Here is a 24,875-nt window from a genome sequence, read left to right as displayed (position 1 = left end):
CTAATTCCTAATCTTTCACTGAAATGCAAACTGTACTGCATGGTTGTCACAAACTTAAAATCCAGAAGGAAGTTTGACTGCATTTTACTTCTCTTAACACAGCAAAATACAAATCCCATAGCAGGAAATGTACTCTAAGAACTAAACCAGAAAACAGAAGGGACTGGACTGTGTCTCAACATAATGGCTATAATTCCTTGTCAAGCAAATCTTTATTACTATTCTAAGTTTTTAATGGTAAAAAAAAAATAATCAGTCAAAAATAGATCAGGCTGGCACTTGCAGAGCAGGAGCAGAAGCAAGAGGAAAAAAATAATATGTGGGGAGAATGAGAGACTTGATTTTTTTTTTTTTTCAGTCCAAGTTACATCACTTCTGTTTTTAAGGGATTGTCCAGAACGCAAATGCAGTGAAGTGATGACAGGTATGTTAGTTTCTAATTTGACTAGATCAGAGGAAAATAAAGTGATAATTCCCACAAAGACCTCCTTAGGATTAGAGCTATGACTTCCTGTCTCAAAACACCTCAAACACGTTACACAATGTTTTTCACAGTTTCTGATGTAAGGCCTTTACACATATTCCATATTTGACTGGATCTGGCACAAAAGGTTATCAAGCTACAGCAGAGTCAGAAAGAAGCAACTCCATCCTAAACTCACCTTCAAATATGTTAGATTATATGTTGCAAGTTCCGTCTGTCAGTATTACGTTCAGGTCCCTAGCTACTGCAGGACCAGGGTTCTTGCATTTTGTGTTTTGTACACAGATGCTATAAATACTGTTACAGAGGATAAATCCAAAACCTGTACAGCATTGAGGCAATGTGGGAAAGAAAAGCACAGGGGGGAAAAAAAAGAAAAAAACCCACACCAAAAAAAAAACCAGGAGGCAAACCATTCTGAGAACAGAGCACCTCTTCACAAACAGCTCTTGCTTCTTCACAAGTAATGCATTGGATTTCCATTTGAACAACCAAAAGCCTGGGTGCGTGTGATTTTTTTTTTTTAATTTGGTGCCCAGTGTTTATCTGATTGCCTAAGATTTCATTTGCATGGTTCAATTGCCTAAGTGCCAAGGTTTATCACCGCTGCTTTTGTGCCCATTTACTCAGGTTAACTTGGCATTTGTCTTCATATGCCTGAAAGAGTCACACTGAGAAGCTCTGTCATGCTTTGTTTCTTTTAAAAGTGAAGAGATGCTGAGAGTACCTGCTATCCATGCCCCCAGAACTGAGCTGTCAGCCACTTAATTGTCTACAATATTTTGAGGAGCCAACAGCTGTACTGAAATATAAACAGCTCAAACACTGTAAAATTTAACAGAAATTCCCTGTAAACATTCAGAAGCACCATCACTAGCACTGAAATAACTTATGCAAACAACAAGATACCAAAACATTATATGGAAGCAATATTGGTGAGCACTATGGACAGCTGCCCACAGAGACAGGCGAGTGCTTAAACATTATAGACTTACTGGGCTGCATTATTGCCACTAGAACTTTTTATGCTTTGGTTAAGGTAACCAACACACTAGGAGAGGAAAAAACCCAACATTACACCAACAAAAAAACCAAACCACCCTGCAATGAACAGTTACTAAAGCTACAGGTACAATTTGTTTTGTAATTCAATTCTCTCAGCCTACACTGTTAGGAAAGAAAAACAATGTCTCATTCCCTTATCCACAGGTATTAAACTATAGTGAATTACTATTAAAATATTTGTACCTCTAACGTAATTTTCAAATATTTTAATAGCTGTTCAGGTCCCCTGCGGTGCTGGTTCATGATTCACAGCCTACTATAGCTACTGAAAACGCTTTACATTTTTTATGCCTTCCCTGCCTGGGGCTGGGGAAAAAAAAAAAAGGGACATGAATAAAAATCTGACAAGCTGGAGCAACTGATCCTCACAACCCACAAACAGATTCAAAGTCTGCTTACAATTCAGAAGAGTATCTCAAATCCAAGCAGTGTTAACAACAAAAAAAACCACACCACACCACACAGAAACAGGAGCTTTCAATGAAGGTAAAAAGTATTTACTTTTTAATATGCGCTTAAGTCACAGTATCTGTTTTGAGATCATTACACCAGGTAATATTTTCACTGTATTCTCAAAGGATTTTGCAAGAGCCTGCCTACACACTGAAGGAGCAGGTACTAACTAAGGGTACCCAAAACCTGTGGTTTCAGAGCAAAATAAAGCCAGTGACCAACATTATTTCTATTCACCTTTTTCAACAGCTCTACAACACAACATTTTTAAAAATGCAAAAGCAATCACAATAAGTAAATGAAATCAAAGGAGATACACATTTCAAAGTTTTTCAGGCAGTTCTTACCTGACACTGGTAGTAAAATGCCACCATAATCTAAAAAGACCATTTGAAATTATTTTACAAGTTCTAGATTTAGGCCATTTCCAATGTCCTGTATCGCTCTGGCAAAAAAAAATATCTTTAAGAAAAACCAATCATTTAATGCAATTTCTGTTAATAGAACAGAATATATTAAAAAAGAACAGCTATGAATCAGCACATACTGAAATGAAGACAGACCGGTGTGACAGTGGAATTTTAGTTGAAAATTAGATATATTTAAAGACATTATTCAAGTCGAATCTCAAGGAGAACTTGAGGGTAAAAAACAGCTGTTTTAGTACTAACTGTGTCTGATAGCAAGTTATACAATACATACACATACTCATTCCTTTTGCAGTAGTTATTTGTAAGGCTGTAGCACTGAGATTTCTCCTTCAGCAATAAATTATTTACTATGATACAGTGTGTAGAAGAACAGTGAAACATTTCTTGACGACTCAAAAGACAGACATACTGCAAAAGTCCATGGCTCTGAAAATGAGAAATGGAGACAACAGCCTCCTTGCATCTTCATTAGCTAGATCCCTTCTCCTCTTTGGCAGCAGAGGCTTCCCTAGGGATAGCTTCCAAATCTTTGCTTGACTTCTCTTTTTCTTCATTTTCATCCTCTTGAGGGTAAAGATCTGGGTATTTTTGCATGCATTCCTGCATGGCACGGAATTGGTCCACACAGTCTGATCCCTTTATTTCTTCTGTGCTATAGTGGAAACAAGAAAAGGCTGACTTGAACTGCTCCCCGCAGGGACCACTAGCCATTCCACCCAGACACGGGCAATTCCAATTGATATCTCCATTGGGCAATATCAATCCTGAACAAACGAGAGAGAAGAAAAGTTAAGCGTTCCTTCCCAAAATTGATTTCATTCAGTGAAAGCTGCTAGGTTGCGGGTGTAAGTTGAAGTACTAACAATGCCATGTAAGTTCTGTAGCGTCAAGGGTGCTAAACACCATTCCTTCCTGGCAAGCCTGTTTCTACCTCTGATCTGTATGATCCTTGAGTGGGCACAAGTGAGATTAGTTCTGTATCCATGCCTGAATTAAGTCTTTCTCCCCGGACTACAGACCACTAAGAATATTCTAAGGAAACTGCAAACCAGATCAAAGTCAATCCACCTGCCAGACTCTGTCAGGGGAACAAACAAGCCTTAAAAGTGTGTCATACAAGTCATACAAATTTAATTCCAGTATTAAGACTAGAGTTCTTTTAAATCAAGTTGGATGGATGCACTTTTCTTCTTGTTTTAAACAAACCCTGGAATACTAACCCACAACTTTTCCCCTTCAAATTTGAACTGGAAAACCAGAATTACAAAAACAAAAATCAGTTTGTTTATTTGTAATATAGATTAAGTCACATGCCACAGAACAGAAGGAATAGTGAGTGCATACCAGCTTGCTGGGTTCCCAGAAACCAAACTATGCTTTAGATCACAACTGAAAGCCAGTTAGGTCTCATTTTAGACTCTGAAGTGGAACAGCTTTAAACTTCTGCTCTGTAACAGTTAAAGCCATCATAGAAATACTTCAGTTATGCAATAGCAAAGTGAAGATTTAAATGGGCACATGTTCTTTGAGACGTCAACTGATTTGCACAATGAAGTTCAAGCAGCAAGCCAGAGAACTCGTTTCTCTAAGTTTTAGAAAGTCTTTTAAACAGTCAGGTATAGAAATGTAATATGACGACTTGGTTGTGTGGACTTTTAGAGTCTGTAATATATTCCCCTAAAGCAACAGATCTCCATTCCCTTTTGCATGGACATACATGTAGTTATGTTCATCTACAAAGAACAAGAGAAATACTATCCTGTGATCCAAGCTGGTTTCTTCTCCACTTCAACAGTTTGCTCTCATTCTCTCTAGTAGACTTACCTAACTTCATCTCCAGGTTGAGTTTGTGCAGAAGCTAACAGCATATGCATAAACCTGAAGTTTAAGTACTTTCCCTTCAGAAGCAGGTATGAAAATACTATTGTCAGAGACTGAAGTTGCATTAATTCTGATCTGAACATGAAATTATATTTGGGGCCTGATTAACTTGATGTTACTTAAAGTACTCCCACAGAATTCAGTAAGCCTTCTTATTGTCTTTGTCCTGTGGGATCATGAAGTTCCAGACATACGTTTCACCCCCACTAGCACCTCCTTGGACGCTAGGCTACAATATCATGAATCTTACGTACTGTACAGCAAAAGCAGCTCGATCATATTTATTGCTGTATTAAAGGGAATGAAAGGAAAATTTTACTCTGATCTGCAATTCATCAATGATGTACTCTAACTCAGTCCATGCAGTTCAGCAGAAAATTACACTGAGTCAGTCAAATCTCAGTGTCATCTCCTTTTCATTACAGAAAGCAACAGTCTCCTTACCATGATTTAGTCAACTACAGTAACACTGTCATTCTTCATCGATCATACTTTATTCAGCAAGATAGTTTGCAAAATATCTGTAATAATTGCTGTACTGAGAAGATATACCTAGTACAGTGCATCATGGCATCTCTACCTGCCTGGAAGAAAAGCAAAACTTCTGAGAGGAAATGGGTGGCTGGTGCCAGACTCCTTATTGCCAAGGATGACATAAAGCAGAAAGATGTTGATCATACAGTGTAGAAGAAATACAGCTTGCTTTGTAAACTAGATTTCTGAAGTCCTATATTCCTCCTTACTAACATCAACCAGTCATTTCAAACAGTGATTTTTCTAATACAAAAAAAAAATAAGAGAAGAGTTTTGAAGTGTTCCTGAAGACACCACAGCAATAAAATTACTTGTAAAATAATTCTCATCACATTAACCATCCTTTTTAGAGCCAAAACTGCCTTGTAAGCATGCAAATTTTAGCAACAATGTAAGAGTTATCCCATAAACAATACATTCTTGTATATCATATGATCATTGATTTGCACCTATTTAATCACTGAAATAGCACCAGTTTGGGATGTTACATGCACAGAACCCATGCTTTAAAAAAAAAACAAAACAAAAATACAGATAATGCAAGCCTTTCCTCACTGATAATTACAGCAGAATGCATGCTTCAGTAAGTGTATCAGCTAGTTTAGAACACAAAACAGAAACAGATTTCATCCCTCACTCTCTCTGAACTGCAAGTCTGCAATAGACAGGATTCCTATTTTTAATTAAAATTGAATTAAAACTTTCAAATGCAGCCTGAACCTCATTGATCCAGTGGGTCATAATCTACTTGAGTCTGCACTTGGGGAAGAAAAAACCACCCTGTTTACATCATAGCAGATCAAGGCTTGCATTAGCAATTAACTGCTGACATCACACAACCTAATCTCTCTTAGCTCATGGGATCTATTAACCTCATGGATGAAGGCAGGCCCGGCTGCATTTATATCAACACTTGTCTTTGTATTTGCTGTAATGAAGTCCCACTGCTGTTCTGAGAAAAGTTTCTTCCCTGGTATATGACAAACATTCCAATAACAAGTTTATCTGCCAGTGTTTCACAATCTAAGATGACACACAGAAAGCAGGATTGCAAAGGACATCAGTCACAAACACAGTCCTGTACATCTGAACATTCATCAAGTTCTTTCTTAAAAGAATGAGGGGTTTTGCTTCATCATTCCTCAGTGGAAACCATTTCAAAACTGACTCTAAAACAAGATGACCGGAACAAGTCTGGAGAAACAGAGAAGGGAGAGAACAGCAACAACCTGTGTTTGAGGTGCAATTCCATAAGCACTCTTCACCAACTCTATCACAGCTGTATTGCAAATAAAAACTACTTTTCATGCATAAAACTCACCAGTGCTTTCATGTAATCCTAATAACCAATAAATTATTCTAACTGATGGTAGAAAAGATCAATGAAAACTAGACATCTTTCACATTTAAATTCTTCCATCAGCAACACGTAAGATCAAAAACAAGCTTTACAGCAAGAATATGATTTCAAAACTGCTGCAAATGAATTCCATCAGCTACAGCCGCTAAAAAGGTGCAAACAGTGAACTTTGAGATATGCTGCAATATCAAATGCTAACTTGAACCTGTCCTGGTTTGTCTACCTTTCCTTTTCACATGGCTTCATTTCTTTCAACGTTTTTGGCTTAAAGCGAGACATTAATATATTGCCTACCAAAATCTCATAACCAATAGAACTAACTAACTAAATCTTGTAAATGATAGAAATTAAAAAGAATACAACTTCTCTCCCAAGGGAAACAGAGCACAAGTCTTCCCAAGTGATCTACTGACTAAAACGGACTGCTCGAAGACTGATGTCTGCTAATGCCTGAAGCAAAGTAAGAACTATCCAAAAATACCAAACTCCATGTTTATCTTAAGCATAAAAAGGCCCCTACAAAAAACCAAAACCTCAAATAGAAGTTTCAGCTGTGTTAGAAAACAACACAATTATGGTGTATCTATATAATAAAGCTATTCTTTCCCAGATATGACTGTTCTGTGCACAGCACAGCAGAAAAGATGAAGAGTCATTATAATTAACTATGCCATGGAAGTTGAACACTGAAAACCAAGTCTTCTATTCAAAGTAGAAGCTAAATTAGAAAAGCCTGCATGTTACTTTATGTACAGCAAAGCCCTTTCCAATTTTCCTTTAAATAAAACCACATGAGCCAAAGCTTCTGCACTTCAGCATAGTCCAAAACGTTTTGCCCATGTCTTTCCTGACCAAGAATTTCACTCCCATTAGATGCAGCTATTCTGTGATATGTCAGTTGTTTCTCTGTTTTAATGATGCGTTATAGCCCAAGATCATTCACGTGAGATGTTTTCAGAGAACCCTTAAAACACAGCAGTAACTTACCACATGCCAAGAAAAAAAAAGAAAAAAACAAAACAAAACAAAACCAGAACAACTAAACAAACCAGACCACCAACAAACCCCACCCAAACTTATTAACAGTATTTAAACAGAGTTCAGAGATTCTCATTTTGAATCACACAGACACACACATTTTCACTGTAAGTTATGTCAGGGACACCTAGCTCCTGGCTTTCTGTTTTCTTCCCTCATCTATAGTTTAGGAAGCAAGTGATCTAACATGCTGTAAATACAGGATTGTTAGGAAAAAACCCCAACACCCCTCGTCCTCACCATGGCCTTTCCATATCCAGCAAAATACATATAAGAGGAATCAATTAATATGGCACTGAAACAAGAAGGAAGTGGCTCTTTTAATGTTGGCTAGTTTATTACCCAAATACATGGCACAAGACTATATACTTGCGGTATACGTATAACCAGAAAAAGAATAATTTAGGGCAGAGGGGTGAGGCGTAAGATAGAAGGAAGAGAATCCCCTCTTCAGAGGTACCAAGAGGATTGTTTTCTATGTTCACATTCCATGTCTTTGTAGTATGTCACTCTGTTATACTAGATCTGAGACAGGCACCCTTCCCTTTCCTCTTAAAAGCTGACGTCAAAAATACATGTTTAGTTATAGAACAAATATGCATTCACATGCTGTTGCTAGATAGATGCATTTTACCAACAGGGTATTTAATTATCACAAAAAAACATGAATGGTTATAAAGGGGAAGACAGGTGAACTTTAAACAACCACAACATCATTACAGACTGCATACAGGAATTTACTTAGCTCAACAGCAATGCACTTTGTTTTGCTATACACCACACAAGGTGACTTAACAGTTCAGTGAATGATAAAAATCTCCAAGGGTTTGTATGCTCTCCAGATGCGATATCTAGAAAAAGTATCTTTCTTTGCTTTATTTTGCAGTCTCCAGTTTTTCAGAGGAAACAGAAAGCCACAGGCCACAGAAAAGGAATGGGGAACTTAATTCCACCATCTGACCATTAGAGGTGGTTAACTCTTCACTTAACTGACCAATAATGCATTTTAAATTTGCCTGAGACAGGAGTTAAAAACGTTCATATTGTTTCACTTCCACATAGCATACTGACAGGAGAAAATACTCTTTAAAAAAAGAGCTCTCCTCAGACACTGTCTTCTAGCTCAGGATTAACTACTTTACATAAATGATTTGTATGTTCCACCTTCCATCCTGTTCAAGGCAGTAACAGATAGAAAGTGCCACATAGATTTTATTGTCTGTAGGTGTCTCTATTTGAAATCTTTAGGGCCTGAAGCACCATTCCCACAGTGAAGATGATAAATCCCGAAGGATAGTTTCCACCAAATAGGCAGTTTGGGTACTGGGTCTTAGCCATCAAAACAACCTACCTGAAAATAGAAAAATTCCTGAAGCATACTAAACTTCAGATTTTAAACACCTTTCTGAAATTGAAGTTCTCTCACTATCCTCTTATGGGTCATTCTAAAACTGGACACTCATCACTGCTGACATGCAAAACTTTTAGATACATTTCCTGACTACATACAGTTGTAATGAAGCCAAGAAAGGCAGCTAAACACAAATCATTTCAACCGAGTTCTATGTATGAAAAGAGGTTATTTTAATGACACAGAAAGATATGGTTCAAATTAAACTACATACCCTGTCGGCTAACAAAACCACCCTGTGTGCTCCAGCTGCTAAACTGTGCTTAAATACTGCCCTCTAAAGGTCACAGAGCCACTTGCATAACTTTTACTTTCTAAGAAAATTTCAAAAAGGGTGAAGCATTTACTTTTCCTTCTCAGCTGAGCTGAAGGCAATGAGATCACTTCACACAAAGTGAAGAGGCTAAAAAAATAACCTGTAAGCATACAGGCAATTAGAAAAAAAATTGATCCAAATTCACAGATGTTCATGACAATTTATTAACATAGAGCAAAATGTATTTAATCATGATAGGAAGATTATTTCATCTACCCATTAGAATCAATGTAAAATATGCTCTGTGCAATCAGAATATTACAAGTCTTGATCTCAGAAATATTCTGCTCTCTTAAATCTCCTTTTGCAGGTTAGATCTATTTCATATAAGAACTGTAATCTTAACTGAAAACCTTAACCTCCATCTTTTCAAGGCAAGATGGCTACAGTTGAAAACTGAGTAATTTGAAATTACCTGTCATGTGCCATTGAAAAGTATTAATACTAGTTACTGATTATATTGTTACTCGTACACTACGGGATCAGTCAGATATAATTTATATTAAATTGGACATTCAGAGGTCACCAAATTCAGCAATTTCAGCTGCACACAGGCAGGCGAGAAACTTATGTCAATGATAGCAGCATGTAACTCACTTCAGCTTCTCTGAAAATTGCACTTTGTCATTTAAAACAATGAAAAAACAACCGTAATTTTCACTTGTTAAGCTCTAACTTTGTTAATAAAAGAAAGGAAGGAAAAGTTTTTCCTGGATATCTCTGGCTACTAACCAAAACTATAAGCCATCAGTTGATGTATTTGAACAAGCTACTTTGTAAGACTATTAATAGAGGAGAAAAAAAAACCCTGTAAGGAAAGCAGGTCATTTGCAATGTCCTAATTTGGCAGCTAGAACTGCTAAGAGTTTGGGTGTTTATCTACTGAATAACCAGCTGCACTTGGTCTAAAAATGAATTAGTAATTTGTTCCTACTTCACAGAAGGTTTGTCTTCTGTTGTTCTTGTTTTTTAAGATTGTGAGAATGATATATGTAATGTATCATTCCTTACTTCCATTCTTCTGCTTACTACTGACCTTGTTCTTCATAAGGGTCATCTGGGTCGTCTGCAACCAGCTCAGCACTGCTTGGTGTTTCATGGTCCTCCTTGGTTGCAAATATAATTCTGTCTTTTCCTACCACATAGGAGACAAGAAGCAAAAGTTCAGAGCAAGCTGAGACAGAAGGAGTCATTTACAAAGCTGCTGAACACAACAAGGTAATGAGATACTCAACATGATGCATTAACATTAATAGTGAATGAATTCTGTTGTACTTAACAATCACCTTCAATTAGAACAGGTGCTGGCTCAGAGGAACACATACACAACTGAAATTTTATTCTTCTAAAGTTCCAATTTTCACAGCAACATACTGTAACAGCTGCAGATCACAGTACACTTCATTGAACTGTGAAGTAAAAGGCTGTTTCAAAATAAGCTCAAACTAATCTGCTAACTCAGATGAAAGGAATAGGCAAAATAAGGCAGAGTGAAAGAAAAACTATACTAATTACAGAACCGTGTCCAATAGGATACTTGTTAATAATATTAAAGATTGGTGTAATATTTTACAGTAACTATCCAAATTAAATACTGAAGAGCACCTTAACAGCGTAGAACCAACTATATTGAAAGGAGCTGCGAACATCACCAAGGACAGAAGAACAACACAGTGTACTTCCTGCTCCTGTGCCACTCTCGATCTAACGAAGAAGTTCTGCAGCAGGGTGGGAGAAGGCTTGGCTGGAAACCTGAGTAGAGTTTTCTAACAACTCTATAAAACTATAAAAAACACCGAGGCAGACACAAACATAAAACAGCAGCTAGCTGAAATTCTTCTGAATGCACAACTGAGTACTCATTGAGTGGAAAAAAAAACCCTGTAAGTTCCCCAAGAACTCCCTTTTCCTCCAGATTCATGACTCGGCATATTAGAAATTAGTATCTTTTTGCCCCTCGATGTGACCCCAACTAGCAGAAGTTCAGCAACTCCCTTTACTTTGCTTTTTACTCCCTTCTTAAAAGCGAAACTTTTCTGTCAACTCTGCACTGTACTCCAGCAAACTCTACCATGTAGAATGCCCAGTTGTTTCTTATACAAAAGAAACTAGAAACATATGAACTCTAACCCGTTGCTGTAATTTTGTAGGATGCCATAAGTCAACATACAGATCTTACAGAGATCTGATATGCTGTAAAAATAAATTAAAAACAGAAAAAAGAGGTCCATAGGGTATGACTATCTCACCGCAATTTATAATCGGCATTCAGTGTGCCAATGTTTATAATTTCAAAATGGCATTCAGAACTACAGAATGGCTTTTTTTCCCCAGTTTGAAACTTTACATTTGGTGGTGGCGGGAATATATCCCCCAGGTTATGGAGCGGTCAAGACTCACAAATACCACAACCCATACCCATACAACATAATACCTTGTACAGATACAAAAACATAAAGCTCACATTCTACCCATCCTGTCCATGCACGGTGTTTTCCTTAAAAAGGTAAGGAAACACCTCACCTCTGACCCCTGAAGCTAAGCTGGCAGAAGTTTAACCCCTGCGGGAGGATCCCGTTCCCGCCGCAACAAGGAGCGCGCCGCGTGCCGCAGCCGCCCCACAGCAAAGCCCGGCGCGCTAAAGAGCGAGCCCCGGGGCGCAGCCGCGCGCAGCGCTGCCCATTTCGCGGGGATGTTCCCGCGACCAAAGCAGGGCGACGCTGCTCACCGCTACCCGCCGCGGCCCCACGCACCTCGCCTCGCCCCGCGGCCAGGCCGGTGCGGGCGCCCGTCTCCGCGCTCTCCCCCGCCTCACGGCCAAACGCCCCGCCGCGGTTTCCCGCCTACCGTGAGGAGAAAGGTCGGACGAGGGTGGCGAGGGAGACACCCCCGCCCCGCCGCCACGCACGGCCCGCGGGCGGCTTTCGCGCCTCTTCTCCCCACAGGCTGCGCCTTCCCTTCACGGGCTGAGATAAGCGGGCAGCCGACCCGCACCGCCCCCACCCCGCAGCCGCCTCAGGGCGGGCGAGCCCGCCCAGCCTCTCCCGGCGGCGTGACATTGGGAGGACACCCGGGCGCACCTTCTTGCCTGCAGTAGGACATGGCGGAGCCGTCCGGTGCCTCTCCTCCGCAGCGCGCGCGCAGACTGACCCCCACCGTCCCCTCCGCTCCTCCTTCTCCTCGTCCTCCACCACAGCCGCCGCCGCCACAGCAGCAGGCAGCGGCGCGCTGCTCCACGCTAGGGCCTCCCGCCTCCGGAAGCGCCTTCCCTGCCCGCCGGCGGCCGCTGACGCACCTCCTGCCGACCGCGGCGCGGGGAGGGAGCAGCCGGCTCGGCCAGGCCCGGCTTGGGCTGGACTACACCCCCCAGCCTGCCCGCGCCCGCCCTTCCTAGGCGGGACCTACGGGCCCGGCGTGCATTGCGGCGGCGCCCCGGGCGGGGAGCGGCGCGGAGGCGGGAGGGCTGGGCGAGCCCTGAGGGGGAGGGCGAGGCTCTTGCGGCGGCTCCTGCGGCCTCTCCGGGGTGGTAGCAGCGAGGGCGAGAGGCTCAAGATGTCGAGGAATGTAAGTGTTGCTCGGACCGGTCCTGGCGTTTCTCCGCGCTGCGTGTGGCGCCCTCCGGGGCCGGCCTGGTCCCGCGTCCCCCTCAGGGGTGGCCTGTCAGAGACGAGGGGCCGGTGTCGCGCCTGGAGGGGCCGCTGTCATATCCCGCATCTCGACATGAGCCACAGAGAAGCCTCGTCTCCTGTCATGGCTACGTGCGCTCACCTGAAGTCACTTCTTGGTTATTACCCGCAGGTTTCACGCTTTAATGTGGCACTGGCTGGGACAGCAATAGGAATTTTGTTTTAAGCTATCTTTTTCTTTTTTATTGCACTAGATGCAATTATTTTAAAATATGCGGTCACTTACTACTGGAGAGGTAAAAATGTAACTTCTTATTTATAGCTATGTTTTAGTTGGTCTGCAATTCAGCAGTATTACTCAATTTGTCATGGCAGGGTGTGGACACCAAATAGGGAACCTAGAGGCAGACTGAAGAACACTTGAAGGAACATGTTGAACCACTATAATAGCAATTGTTTTTTCCATTAGTCTTGAGTTTTATTTATTGACTGTATTTCTGGTATCAAAAGTGTGATGAGGCATTTAATAAGTGTGGGAAAGTTTTGATCCCAGGCAAAAGGCAGAATTAACAAAGCTAAAAGACTTATTTTGAAACAGAATGCCTTCCCCTGTCACACCAATATTGCATTTTTTGGTTTATCTCCAACAGTTCTCTGACACAGGCAGCAGAAAAGAACATGTTAAAATCACAAGTGAGTCCAAACCAGGGTTCCTGGAGAGGCTCAGCGAGACTTCTGGAGGCATGTTGGTGGGACTTGTGACATTTCTTCTGTCTTTCTACCTTCTTTTTACCAATGAAGTAAGTGAAATACCATCAGTGTTTATACACAGCTTTAAAATGTCACAGCTGAGGTGACATTCAACTAGTTTTGCGTTTATAGGCTTACTATAAACGGTCATGTTAAAGCTTTATTACCTCATCCGTGAGAAGAGGACAGTATGTCTGGAGAGTCTGGTGCTTATTCTTCGAATATAACAGAAGAGTAAAATCACTGGACCACAGATAGACTTTCTGTAGAACTGAGTATGGTAGAGTCAGTGGCAGTGTGTGATGAGAGATAAAATCAAGAATCTGTGAGCTGGTGCAGAAACAGGCTGTAGCATTATTGAAAGAGGGTTGTATGAGCCAGTCACGTTCCAGTCTTCTCTCTTTGCTTGGGATAACATAAGGTCCTCATTTCTAGTGTTTTTATAATTGTGTTAAAGGAATTCATGCTCCGTGTTGCAAAGCTGAGGGTGTTAATTAGTGTTATTTTATGTCTTGGGTTTAGACTAAAGAACAATTAAAGTAAGCAGGGAATCCTAACACCCTACAATTGCAAGTAGACGTGTGTTTGTCTGGTTTGGAGTGGGGGACCGGAATTTTGTGAATTTTCACCTAAGACTTCCTTCTAAACCTCTAAAAGATGAACTACTCCCAATTTTGGTGACTTTGCAGGAAAAAGCAAACCGTAACATGATGGTGTCATGGTTTAACCCCAGCTGGCAGCTAAGCCCCACACAGCCACTCGCTCACTCCCCCCTGGTGGTATGGGGAAGAGAATTGGAAAAGTAAAAGCGAGAAAACTCATGGATTGAGATAAAGACAGTTTATTCAGTAAAGCAAAAGCTGTGCATGGAAGCAAAGCAAAACAAGGAATTAATTCACTACTTCCCATGGGCAGGCAGGTGTTCAGCCATCTCCAGGAAAGCAGGGCTCCATCACGTGTAATGGTTATTTGGGAAGACAAATGCCATTGCTCTGAACATCCTGCCCCTTCCTCCTTCCCCAGCTTTACATGCTGAGTAGGACATCCCTTGGGTCTGTTGGGGTCAGCTGACCCAGTCATGTCCCCTCCCAACCTCTTGTACCCCCCAGCCCACTCGCTGGTGGGGTGGGATGAGAGGCAGAAAAGGTCTGGAGTCTGTGTAAGCACTGTTCAGCAACAGCTAAAACATCCCTGTATTATCAACACTGTTTTCAGCACAAATCCAGAACATGGCCCCCTACTAGCTACTATGAAGAAAATTAACTCTAAACCAGCACAGATGGTAAGGTAAGGTAAACTTCTGCCAAGTAGTCATATGTGTCTGTGGAAAAAGGACTATAATTGGCATAACTTTTGCAGTTACTCTTGAACAATGAACAAGGTAAGAGGTGAAGAGTAATAACTTTTGGACTCTTGGAGAATAATCTTTGTGTAAGAAGTACTGCCCAAACTGTGTCAGACACAGAGAAAGAGAGAGTAGAGAAACACAAGTGTGTTTCAAGAATATGGCTTAAGGCTGCATACACAAGCATTTCTTGCAGCCTTCAGATCACTTGTCTGCTAACCTTTTTCACAAAATACCGCTGTACCATTGATTCTCCACAGTTTGAATTTGCCTTTCTTCATTGCAGGGACGAGCTTTAAGGACAGCCAAATCTCTTGATGAGGGACTTTCTCTTGTGATCCCTCTTGATAGCATCCACAGTGTGTCTCAGCAGAATGAGGGGAGATTGGTGCACTTAGCTGGTGCTCTGAGTACATCTAAGGTAAATAAGATAGCCTACTGAAGAGATGAGTATTTCAAGCTTGGCGGGAAGGAAAAGGCTTTGCCAATTAAAATTGTGTTTGATGTCTGATGAGAAGACACGTAGCTTCTCTCCTCCCCTGCAAGCATTGCTGGCTACCACCCAAACTTTGGTTCTCAGCTCAGAATCGGGGAGGTGCTGTACAGCCTTGGTCTCCCTACTCCCAAACAACATACTACCTCTAGCTGTGTTTACCCTCTCACTCCCTTTGGTGGGTAATTTAAATTCCCCCTTGCATAGGGAACGTGTTGTGTATTCATGATATTATAAAGTCTTTAGGCTCTTGCAGTACAGAGACTCTGCAAGTTCTGACTTTTCAGTAGCGATGATGCTTTCCGTGGTCAGCCTGCATTGCAGAAGGTAACACAGCACAGTAGCTTCCAGCAAAATAAAATCTCTCCATGGTTCAGACACTTAAGCCTGCATACCATTACCCGGCATTTCTGGTTTTATTCTTCACTATGGCAATAATTTCATGGTCAGATTTATCAGTGATCTATAACAGTTGCTCCTTTTTGTCTTTCATAACATCTATTCTATATTCAACTGTGTATAACATAGTACTATGTACAGTGAGGTATGTAAATAGGTTTCATAATAAAAGTAAAGTGTTTGAGTTTGTGAGGTACAGCACTTACACTGATTCATATTTTCTTTAATTTTTAAATAGCCTTTGTTTGATCCCAGCTATGGGCTCTCCATCCAAGCTGTCAAACTTAAGCGTAACGTGGAAATGTACCAATGGGTAGAATATGAAGATTCCACGTAAGTGAAAGAAATATTTAAAAGTTGTTCATAAAGCTGTTTTATTACCAGGATCCCATCACTTTTTTTTTTCTCCTCACCTCCAAATTAAAAAAACCCAACGAGTCTTTATGGCAGGAAAATTCTAGAGCTCTTGGGTTTTTTAGGGAGTCACTTTAATTTCCTTGGAGATGTCAGGTCTTGTAGATGGTCAATCCTGCAGAATTTGCATCTGATAAAATTTGCATATCATCCAAGGTCTTTTATCAAATGTTTCTACTTCCTGATTTTGTATAACTTCATGTGGGGTTTCTTGGCCTCCATGCTGCAGCTGTGGTTTTTTTGTTTTCGTTATTATTAGCTGATACTGGGCCACCTCAGAGCCCATTGATCTATTTTCTGTCATTAGTGGTGTCAACAGAATTCAAAGATCTTTACTAATTCACGAAAAAGAAAAAAGAAATAAAACACTTGTGTTTTTCCCAGACTCAGTTGACTTCTATCCTTTCTAATGTTCCTAAAGCTTCTTTTATTTATTGATGTACTTTCTGCCTATCAAGATTTCTGTAACTCCACCCCCGTGCTAGTTGATTAGCAGAATCAAAACCATTGTCCCAAAACACTTGGTTCTGAATTTTTTCAAATAAAACTTTATAATCCTCTTTTCCTCCTCCATCTGCTAAACTGTTCCTACTGCCATTCTCTAAAAGTTGATCATGGACTTCCTAGCCAGTTTTTTTCCCTGTCCTCAAAAAGGAAATACAAAAAGATTTTGCTGAATCCAGAAACTTCATCATATTTTCCCTTGGCTTTCCACAGTGTCTTGTTGGATTTTTTTGGTTGGTTGGTTGCCTTTTTTTTTTTTTTTTTAAAAAAAATCTCCCAAGGGGGTCTTAACTTTTCTTAGAAAAGTAAGTGAACCCAACAATTTCCGTTATGAATTCCAGAATAAACTCTGATAAACCCATTGACCCCAAAACTGCCTGGTTAATACCTACAGCCTAACACACACTAATATATTTCAAAGCAATTAAAACCCCTATTGTATCCAATTGAATCTGGAAGTCAGATTCTTTTCTCAGACTTGTGGACACTTGAGTATTTACTGCACACGACTGAGGGAAGTCTCTTAATTTCTTTGGTATAAACATGTGCAAATTTAAGTACTTAATTAAACAAGACATGTTTTCTCAATTTTTAGAAGACTCTGCTACCCCTTATCCTTAATAATCAAAAGCCAACATTAATTTCTAGCTGTGAAAGTAAACTGCAAAATTTAGTTGCTTGAGAGACACTCAACTATTATGAACTATTAGTTCATAATAGGCAACACTGCAATTTAGGTACCTTTCCAAGGGGATTTACAAAACTGTAATGAGATTTTAGCTACTCTGCTAATAGTTGCAAGCAGAAGGGGAAGAAATGTTTCTGTTGTTAATAATAATTAAACTGACAGTAGTATAGAAGTTCGTAGCTATTAAATAGGTGTGATTCCACAGAACTCAAGTGCCAATTTCTTTTGTGGTATACAAAAAAAGTCAGACGTTGTGAAGGTGTGAAAAATAACTTCTCGGTTTTAACACGGTTATGGTGCAGCATCTGTAAAAGACTTGTTGATTTAAGTCAGCTTTTCTCACTGTCTTTAATATTGGTTGTTCCACATCAATCTAGTAGACTCCTGGATGGCAACATGTGAATAAGTGTGTGGTTGGTTAGCATTTGTGTGTAGTTTTCTCCTTGTACAGAGAATCTATGTCTTTGGAATAGGTAGTTCAGAGAAGAGTTAGTTTACTTGTAAAGATAAGTTTCTGTTGCCGGTGAGCTGCCTGTGCATTTCATTTGTAAAGTGTATTCTGCCCTGAGCAGGGGTGTGCATGCACTGTTTTCATTCTCATCCCACTCTTTTCTCTGCAGGGAGTATGAAGAGAATGGTGAGATTAAGAAAGAGACAAAATATTCATACAGTAAGTTGATCAACAGAAAGTCCCTTTTCTTTTATGCATGTAACTTTGGACTTTTATGTGTGTGTATTTTGATTTTTGTTGTAAACCCTGTATTTTCTTGTTGGGAAACGAAAGAAAGGAATGTGAAGAACTAAGCAAAAATTCTGTTTCCTAAACAAATGGCAGGACCTCCCTTTCTTGAGGTGACTGAGGTGAAAGGAGGTGTGCTGTTAGCAAGCAACTACTACAGAAAGTCTTGTCTTGGAACTCCTGGAGGTTCAGAGCAGCATCCAGGGATAAGGTGCTCTGGAGATAGGACCTGTAAGGTCGTCAGTGGCTGGAGATGGGCAGAGATAGGAGCATGTTCAAAGCTATGCCTGAGATTACTCTTCAGAAGTGGAGTAATTGAGCACATGTCAGGCGTGAGCAAAAGAAAATAGACAGGGAAGAACAGTGTAGCTCCAGCCCATTGAGAGTCTGTTTATGTGTTGATACCAGCTAATAAAAACCATCTGCACCTTCTGATGTGAGCTGTAGCTTTTGCCAAATACCTTTTTGGCAGGAGCAGAACTGAGAGTGTTATTCTGATTTACCCAGTGGCAGAAAAATACTCTGAGTCATCTTATATCTGGATATTGGTCTCTGTGCTTCATTTATCTCTGATTAAAGCACATGGATGTGTAACATGGGTGTGCAGCAGTTTCTGGGTGTGATCGTAAAAATGCCCCAGCTCAGTGAAGCATGGGACCCTGCAGCATGGAGACACATTAGGAGCAAAGCTAGTGTTTGTGAGCCGTGAAAATAGCCTTACAGTGGCAGAGAACAAAAGAAATGCCGTTTATAAAAAACAGCTGCCCTCTCAAGATTGATGGATTCTGTCCAGCAGAAGTCCATGTATTACTAGATGTGGTGGCTTAGCTCTGGCTGGGAGCCAAGGGCCCGCACTTACTCCGCTTGCTTATTCTCCTTAGCGGGACTCCTCTTCTCCTTAGCAGGGAAGAGGTTGGGAAGAACAGGAATGAGAGAGCTTCTGGGTTGAAATAAAGATAGGGAGATCGCTTACCAATTCTACCATCATGGACAAAACAGACTCGACTTGGGGAAAAATAATTTATTGTCAATTGAAATATATATTTAATTACTGATTAGGGTGTTGGGTAAACACATTTGCTCTTACCCTTTCCCAGGCTCAATTTCACTTCAGACTCCTCTCCCCTTGCTGCCCCCAGCTTTGTTATTGCTACAGGTTATGCTCCCTCCCTTTAGTGAAGCAGCGAGCAGTGCAGGGGGTGGGTTAGGCTTACAATCAGTACGCAGTGGTTTCTCACTGCTACTCTCCTTACACTTTTCCCATGCTCCAGCATGGACTCTCCCAATGGTGCAGTGAATACCTCCTCTGCTACAGAGCACCTCCTTCTCTGACTTTGGTGCTCCCTCTGTAGATTCTTGCTCCTTTTTTTACGCTCCCTTTCCCATTTGGTGTTTTCTGCCCTTTCTTAAAAATGTTTTCACAGAAGTGGCCTGCAGCAGGTTTGAAGTGGAGCCAGCTGTGTCCAACACAGGGCACCCCCTGACCTCTTCCCACAGAGGCCACCCCTGTTGTCCACCCCCCTGCCCCAAATCTTGCCATGTACCGAATACACCAGAATATCTCTTGCAATGATCCCTACTCCACTGTTTAACCAAACTCCCTTTCCTTCCTCTCTGCTCCTTCATGGAAGTAGGGCAAGCTGTATTTAATATGGAAGCTGCTCAGAAAAGGGACTCTAGTTTTGTAGGAGTTACAAGAAACCTACTGGTATGTGTTCTGGGGATGTGGGAAGGCTGCTGTGGCCTGAATGAAGGCAGCATTATACATTTTTGACAGTGGCACATACAGGTACTGTCTCCGTCTGTTGCTTGACTGCGCTGAAATTTGGTAGTTCCAGCAGAGCTCACAGCTTTTCCTCACAAACCCAGATTATTCCCAAAGAGTGGAGCCAGGAATCAAACCCAACAGCAAAGCTCCCACTGAGTGAAGTTGAGTTACAGTTTTATTGCTAAAATCCTTTTTTCTAAATCCTGCCATTCCTTATCAATATGCTAGGAAGATGGATTTACTTATCAGTACAGACTATCACATGCATACTTTGATGTAAACATTATTACTGCAAGTGTTGCTTAGAACTGATTCATTGATTGAAAGGTGTCTTCATTGACTAAGATCTGAGTGGCAATTTTTCCTATTTTCTCCTCAACCTTCATATAATTTTCTATAGATACCGAATGGAAATCCGAAGTTGTGAACAGCAGGAACTTTGATCGAGAAATTGGACACAAAAACCCTAGGTAATTTACCACCTAGCAGTCCCTCTAGATTCTGTCACTGTATCTGATCAAAGATGAAACCTAAATGACTAACCTTCATGACACAGTGAAGTAGTTGGAAACTGTTGGTCTTTTGGTAGTTGGGAGAACTAAAGCGTAGAAAGATTAGAGAGCAGTTCAGAGCAGCCTGGTGGAACCAGAATTAAGCTGTCCATTAGTAATGGCTGGACATCAGGCTGTTGTTATATTACCTCTGGGTCATGGGATCTCCTTGTAGGAGAACTTGAATGGGTTCCCTTCTGACTTTTATTTTCTGTTAGAGCAGTCTATTACTGCAGTCTATTACTAATTCTTTCCTCTATTACAAATACAGGGTTAGAATAGCAGGTATCTCATGAGCTTGTCACGCCACTTGCATGCTGCCTTTTCTAAGATAGCATGCATGAGCTCAGGCTTACTTGTGGCAATTGCCCATATATAATTTGTTTCATATATCTCTCATCTGCAGCATTTTATTAACACTACAATGTGCCATTTTTAATGCTAAGTTTTAGCTTGCTTGTCATTCTCACAGCACCTGCTTGGTTCCTTAGGATGCAGGATGCCATCTGGCAAAAAACACCATGTGTGAATGAAAAATACAGCTGGGGTGATAGTAGGACCAGGATTCCAACAAAACTTTGAACTTTGCAAAATCTCCAGAACTTTGTTTTGGTTGTGTGGGCTTCTCCAAATACACTGTCCTTTATTTGGAAGTACTACTTCAGGAGGGAAATCGAAAATCTGCATGGTTTTGATTATAAGTCCCAACTAGCAGACTTGTATAGATGAGACAATGGAAAAAAGGATGCTCAGGTGACATACCTGCTTTGTCTCTCCTCCCCATGCACACTTTTTTGTTAATGAAAACGCTCCAAGCATTTTCCAGTAAATGCAAATCTCCAATTGAGAGTAAGAAACATATTTTATTCAGTTAGAACATTTCATCTGAGTGTATTTGTACAAACCAAAGAGACAGCGTAGCTGTGGTGGATCCTTGCATGAGACAGCACGGTATATGCAGACATGCTGAATGTTAGGATTCATGCCTAGCATTAACAAGACTCTATTTTAAGTGTGTACTACGTGTCATCTTCCTCCATCCATCCATCTTATCTTTTTATGCAACTCAGACATTTGCAAAAATAAAATCTGTTCTTTACTGCCAAGGAGATTCTAGTAGTACTTCTTATGAGAATGAAGTCAAGTCTGTTGGTAAACGATTTCTGAGCTTGGAATTTTATTAACTTGGCCATGATATAGAAGTACCTTTATATGGCGGAGTTTTATGATCTAGGTTTCTTAATTTAGCATGTAAGATCTAGCAGTTGACAGTGGAAGCTAAATAAATTCAGGCTAGAAATAAAGTGCATTTATGAGTGTAGTTAAATGTTGCAGGAATTAATCTAGGAATGTGATTAACTCATTGTCACTCGAAGCCTCTATATCACCACTGAACAGATAGCTAAGAGCTGAGATCTTTCAGCCCATTAGAGGTTCGGTACAGGAAAAACTACTGAGATCCTGTAGTGTGAATGAAAGGTCAGGCCAGGGTATGAGACAGTCGTATCTTGTCTTAACTTACTTTAATGGCTCCAACACTATGAAGTCTGGACACAGTTTCTTGATGGATTTGTTTTCCCATCATGACAGCTGTTTAGTTCATTGAGTTTTTCCTGGTGTTTGATATAGTACCTTTTATGTGCTGTATATTGTATACTGCAAATCAAGAGTTTGATCATAATTCTGGGACTAATCAGGGAATTTTTCTGTTCCTCAGTGCCATGGCTGTGGAGTCTTTCACTGCTGTTTCTCCTAATGTCCAGGTTGGCAGCTTCGTTCTTTCCAATGGTAAGGATTGCGTTGTACTGGCTTTGTGTCCGTTGTTGCATCAGCAGCTGATTTTGGTTCTTTCCACAATGGCAGTCATTTCGAGGGATAATCAGGAAGCCAGCCAGCAAATTGGCTGTTCCAAATCAGACACCAGACCTGAGCTTGTTTGTTTCTTCTGCTTAGGCCTTGTGGATAAAATTGATGACTTCAAGCAGTTGAGCTTGTCACACCTTGAGGATCCACATGCCGATGTTACCCGAGGAGGAGATTACTTTTACCACAGTGAGAACCCCAGGCGTCCAGAAGTAAGACAAGAAACATAAAGCAAAGCAGTGATTACTGTTATGTGAAAAAGAAAGTTGGGGCATGTTGCATTTCTATTTAAATATGTAGAAATGTGAGTGCAGACCATCACATAGGATGACACCCTTAGTCCAGTCCTTCAGCATGAGTGTTTATTTTGCAGGAAGTTTCTGATCCTGCTTCTTTGTCTTCTGTATTCTTGTCTGCTATGCTTTTAAATGGAAAGACCTGCGATGGTGCTGGGAGGTGGGTTATACCTCTGCTCTGCTGTACTGAACAGAGGTACAATGAAACAGCTTGTTGTCAACTTGTGCTGCCTGCCCTCCTCTGCCAAAAGATGAAATGACAAGGGATGAACATCAGGTCTCATTGGTGTTAATGTGCTCCTGCAGCTAAATCAGAGGGGGTATTGCAAAACAGCATTTGAGCTGTCGTGTTTCAGCTATCAACTAGGCCTGAAAAAAGCATAGCTTGGAAATCGTTCTGGACATCCTCTGGCTTGACATAAACATTCAGAAAAAGTGTTGATACATAAAGGGTGTTTCCATGCAGAGTTGTCCTTCCTGTGATTCTCTTTCATAAAGAAATCTTTCTTGACTTCCAATATTCTCTTATTTGTAGGTAGGAGACCTTCGTGTCTCATTCTTCTATGCAGGTCTGAGCGGAGATGACCCCCATTTGGGCTCTGCTGATCAGGTGAGCCTTTGGCTGTTTCTGTGTTTTGCAAATTCTGTTCCCAACTCAGAAATCAGTAAATATTTTTCCCTTTCTTCCAAGGTGACTGTGATTGCTCGCCAGCGAGGCGATCAACTGGTTCCATATCATACCAAGTCTGGAGATGTCCTGCAGATTCTGTACCCTGGGGCTCTCTCTGTGGAGGTGAGATACCACACTGCACTAGTGAAGGGTTAATGGTAGTGCAGAAGCAGCAGGGGAGTAAGCCCTCATTCTCCTTCAGACCTGCTCTAGAGGGGGAGATGCTCAGTGTAAACACTGGCTTTTCTCTCTCCTTTTTCTAGGACAACACGCTATAGCCTGTGTTTGCATTCCAGGTTTCTGAACATTCTTTGTGTTACAGCAAAATGCTGTGCTTCACCCACTAGCAGTAGATAATTTGGCTATAGTTATTCCTGATGTCTTTTTTGTTTTAAAGAGGAACCATGGCTAAAGTAGCTATATATTTATTTTTTTAAAATCCCCTTGTGTTACTGCAGAACATCCTTTGCTTTAAAGGGTGTTTCTCTGCCTTCTCATTTTGCTTTTATTTGCTCTTTGGTAGTTTCCCACTTACATATGCAAGCATGCACTTTTGAAAAGGTCATATGTAAAAATAGTAAAAATCAGGCTTTAATTAAACAAACTGTAGGAGCTATGCTCTCTTCAGCTTTTAATAACAGGAGTGCAGGCTTGTTTGAAATGTTTATTGCTATTCTGGCTAGGAAAGAACCTTCAGGCAGAGCATTATGCTCCAATAAATCCTGCATGCTCCAGCAATTTGGTGATTCATTTACTCCTTTTAGTAGGTTTGTTTTGATTAATTATTGTTTCATGCCCTACTGCAGAAATCCCAGATGTCAAGAATGTATAGGAGCTCTCAAAAGCAGTTAGAAAGGCTTTTGTTTTGAGTTGAAAGAGAGTAGCAGTAGAATCAGCTCTCTGCTGTGAGCTCTGAATCTTCATTAGACAGAATTTTAGTTCATTGGAAGTTAACTCACTACGAATGAATAATTTGTAGAGTACTTGTACGTACAAGTAGTCAATCAGTCATACAAGTTTTCTCCCATTAAGTACTACATTATGTCTTAGCCATCTTCATGTGTTTGTTTTATAGAGCCAGAGGGACACACAACCCATTTTGGAAAAAAATCATACTCAGAATTCTTGCAAATAGATGCCTTGCTTTGCCTGACGCAATATAGGCATGCCTCTTATCTTTTCTTCTCTGCGTACTGCTTGCTTTCTTTCATATCTTTCCTTCAGTCATCAGTGGATATTGTTGCCTTTTCTCTCTTCCTCCAAACATAGTGAAGTCAGATCATTCTCCCTGCTACATTTACTTATTAGCGTTGTATTTTCCACAGTAATGTTGAATGTATCCATTTGCAGCCAAAACTGCCTGCGGTATAGCGTGTCAAATGGTGCTTGTTCAGCTGTCTTAATTTAGAGAAATGCTAGTTTCCCCGGTGCTGCACTTCAACATATACTGTAGCATGTGGCAATACTGCGCAAAAAGACCCTGCAGAATGAGCTGCAAGGTATCTTCTGTGAGAGACTTTGTACTCCTAAAGTGCTGTTGCTCTGATTGGCTCATAATACACTGGAATCAAGAGGATCTCAAAAGAAATTGAGAAACAGGCTGCATATAACGGTGTTTGCTTTCAGGAGGTGTTTCAGAAAGAGCATGAGAGTAATACCATGAAGACCTGGGTTCTCCGTGGAGCAGGCTGGCTGGCAATGTTTGTAGGCATCAGCCTAATGACCCGAATCTTCTACACTTTGGGTAAGTTTTTTACAGAAAGGTAAAATGATTTAGAAATAGGATCATAATCCCT

General features: G+C 40.8%; 1 protein-coding gene and 1 non-coding gene across 4 annotated transcripts in view; one reads left to right on the top strand and one right to left on the bottom strand.

Annotated features, from left to right (window-relative positions):
- The window catches only part of TMEM43 (transmembrane protein 43), a 481,635-nt gene that overhangs the window by 453,960 nt on the left and 2,800 nt on the right, over positions 1 to 24,875 (top strand). The window contains exons 1-12 of one of the 2 annotated variants that reach the window (XM_064453735.1): positions 10,056 to 10,108; positions 12,054 to 12,537; positions 13,250 to 13,399; positions 14,981 to 15,115; positions 15,825 to 15,919; positions 17,813 to 17,862; positions 20,100 to 20,169; positions 21,968 to 22,038; positions 22,204 to 22,325; positions 22,945 to 23,019; positions 23,101 to 23,202; positions 24,706 to 24,823. In XM_064453735.1, the coding sequence (XP_064309805.1) occupies positions 10,071 to 10,108; positions 12,054 to 12,537; positions 13,250 to 13,399; positions 14,981 to 15,115; positions 15,825 to 15,919; positions 17,813 to 17,862; positions 20,100 to 20,169; positions 21,968 to 22,038; positions 22,204 to 22,325; positions 22,945 to 23,019; positions 23,101 to 23,202; positions 24,706 to 24,823 (1,510 nt within the window). In that variant the 5' untranslated portion in view covers positions 10,056 to 10,070. Of the gene's footprint in view, positions 1 to 10,055; positions 10,109 to 12,053; positions 12,538 to 13,249; positions 13,400 to 14,980; positions 15,116 to 15,824; positions 15,920 to 17,812; positions 17,863 to 20,099; positions 20,170 to 21,967; positions 22,039 to 22,203; positions 22,326 to 22,944; positions 23,020 to 23,100; positions 23,203 to 24,705; positions 24,824 to 24,875 lie in introns of those variants that run through there. The other variant, XM_064453737.1, reaches the window with a different exon arrangement.
- LOC104047914 (uncharacterized) lies at positions 2,965 to 11,997 on the bottom strand. Of its 2 annotated transcripts, none has more exons than XR_010373313.1 (3): positions 11,821 to 11,997; positions 10,010 to 10,108; positions 2,965 to 3,085 (listed from the first exon to the last, which is right to left on the bottom strand). It is a non-coding gene; the product is annotated as an uncharacterized LOC104047914 (transcript). The 2 variants fall into 2 exon arrangements; XR_010373314.1 differs by lacking the exon at positions 11,821 to 11,997 and adding an exon at positions 11,727 to 11,811.

This window comes from Phalacrocorax carbo, chromosome 6 (genome assembly GCF_963921805.1).
Source record: "Phalacrocorax carbo chromosome 6, bPhaCar2.1, whole genome shotgun sequence".
In the NCBI taxonomy this organism is placed as follows: Eukaryota; Metazoa; Chordata; class Aves; order Suliformes; family Phalacrocoracidae; genus Phalacrocorax; species Phalacrocorax carbo.
The sequence above is the reverse complement of the archived record's forward strand: the minus strand, read 5'-3'. Positions and strand labels throughout refer to the sequence as shown.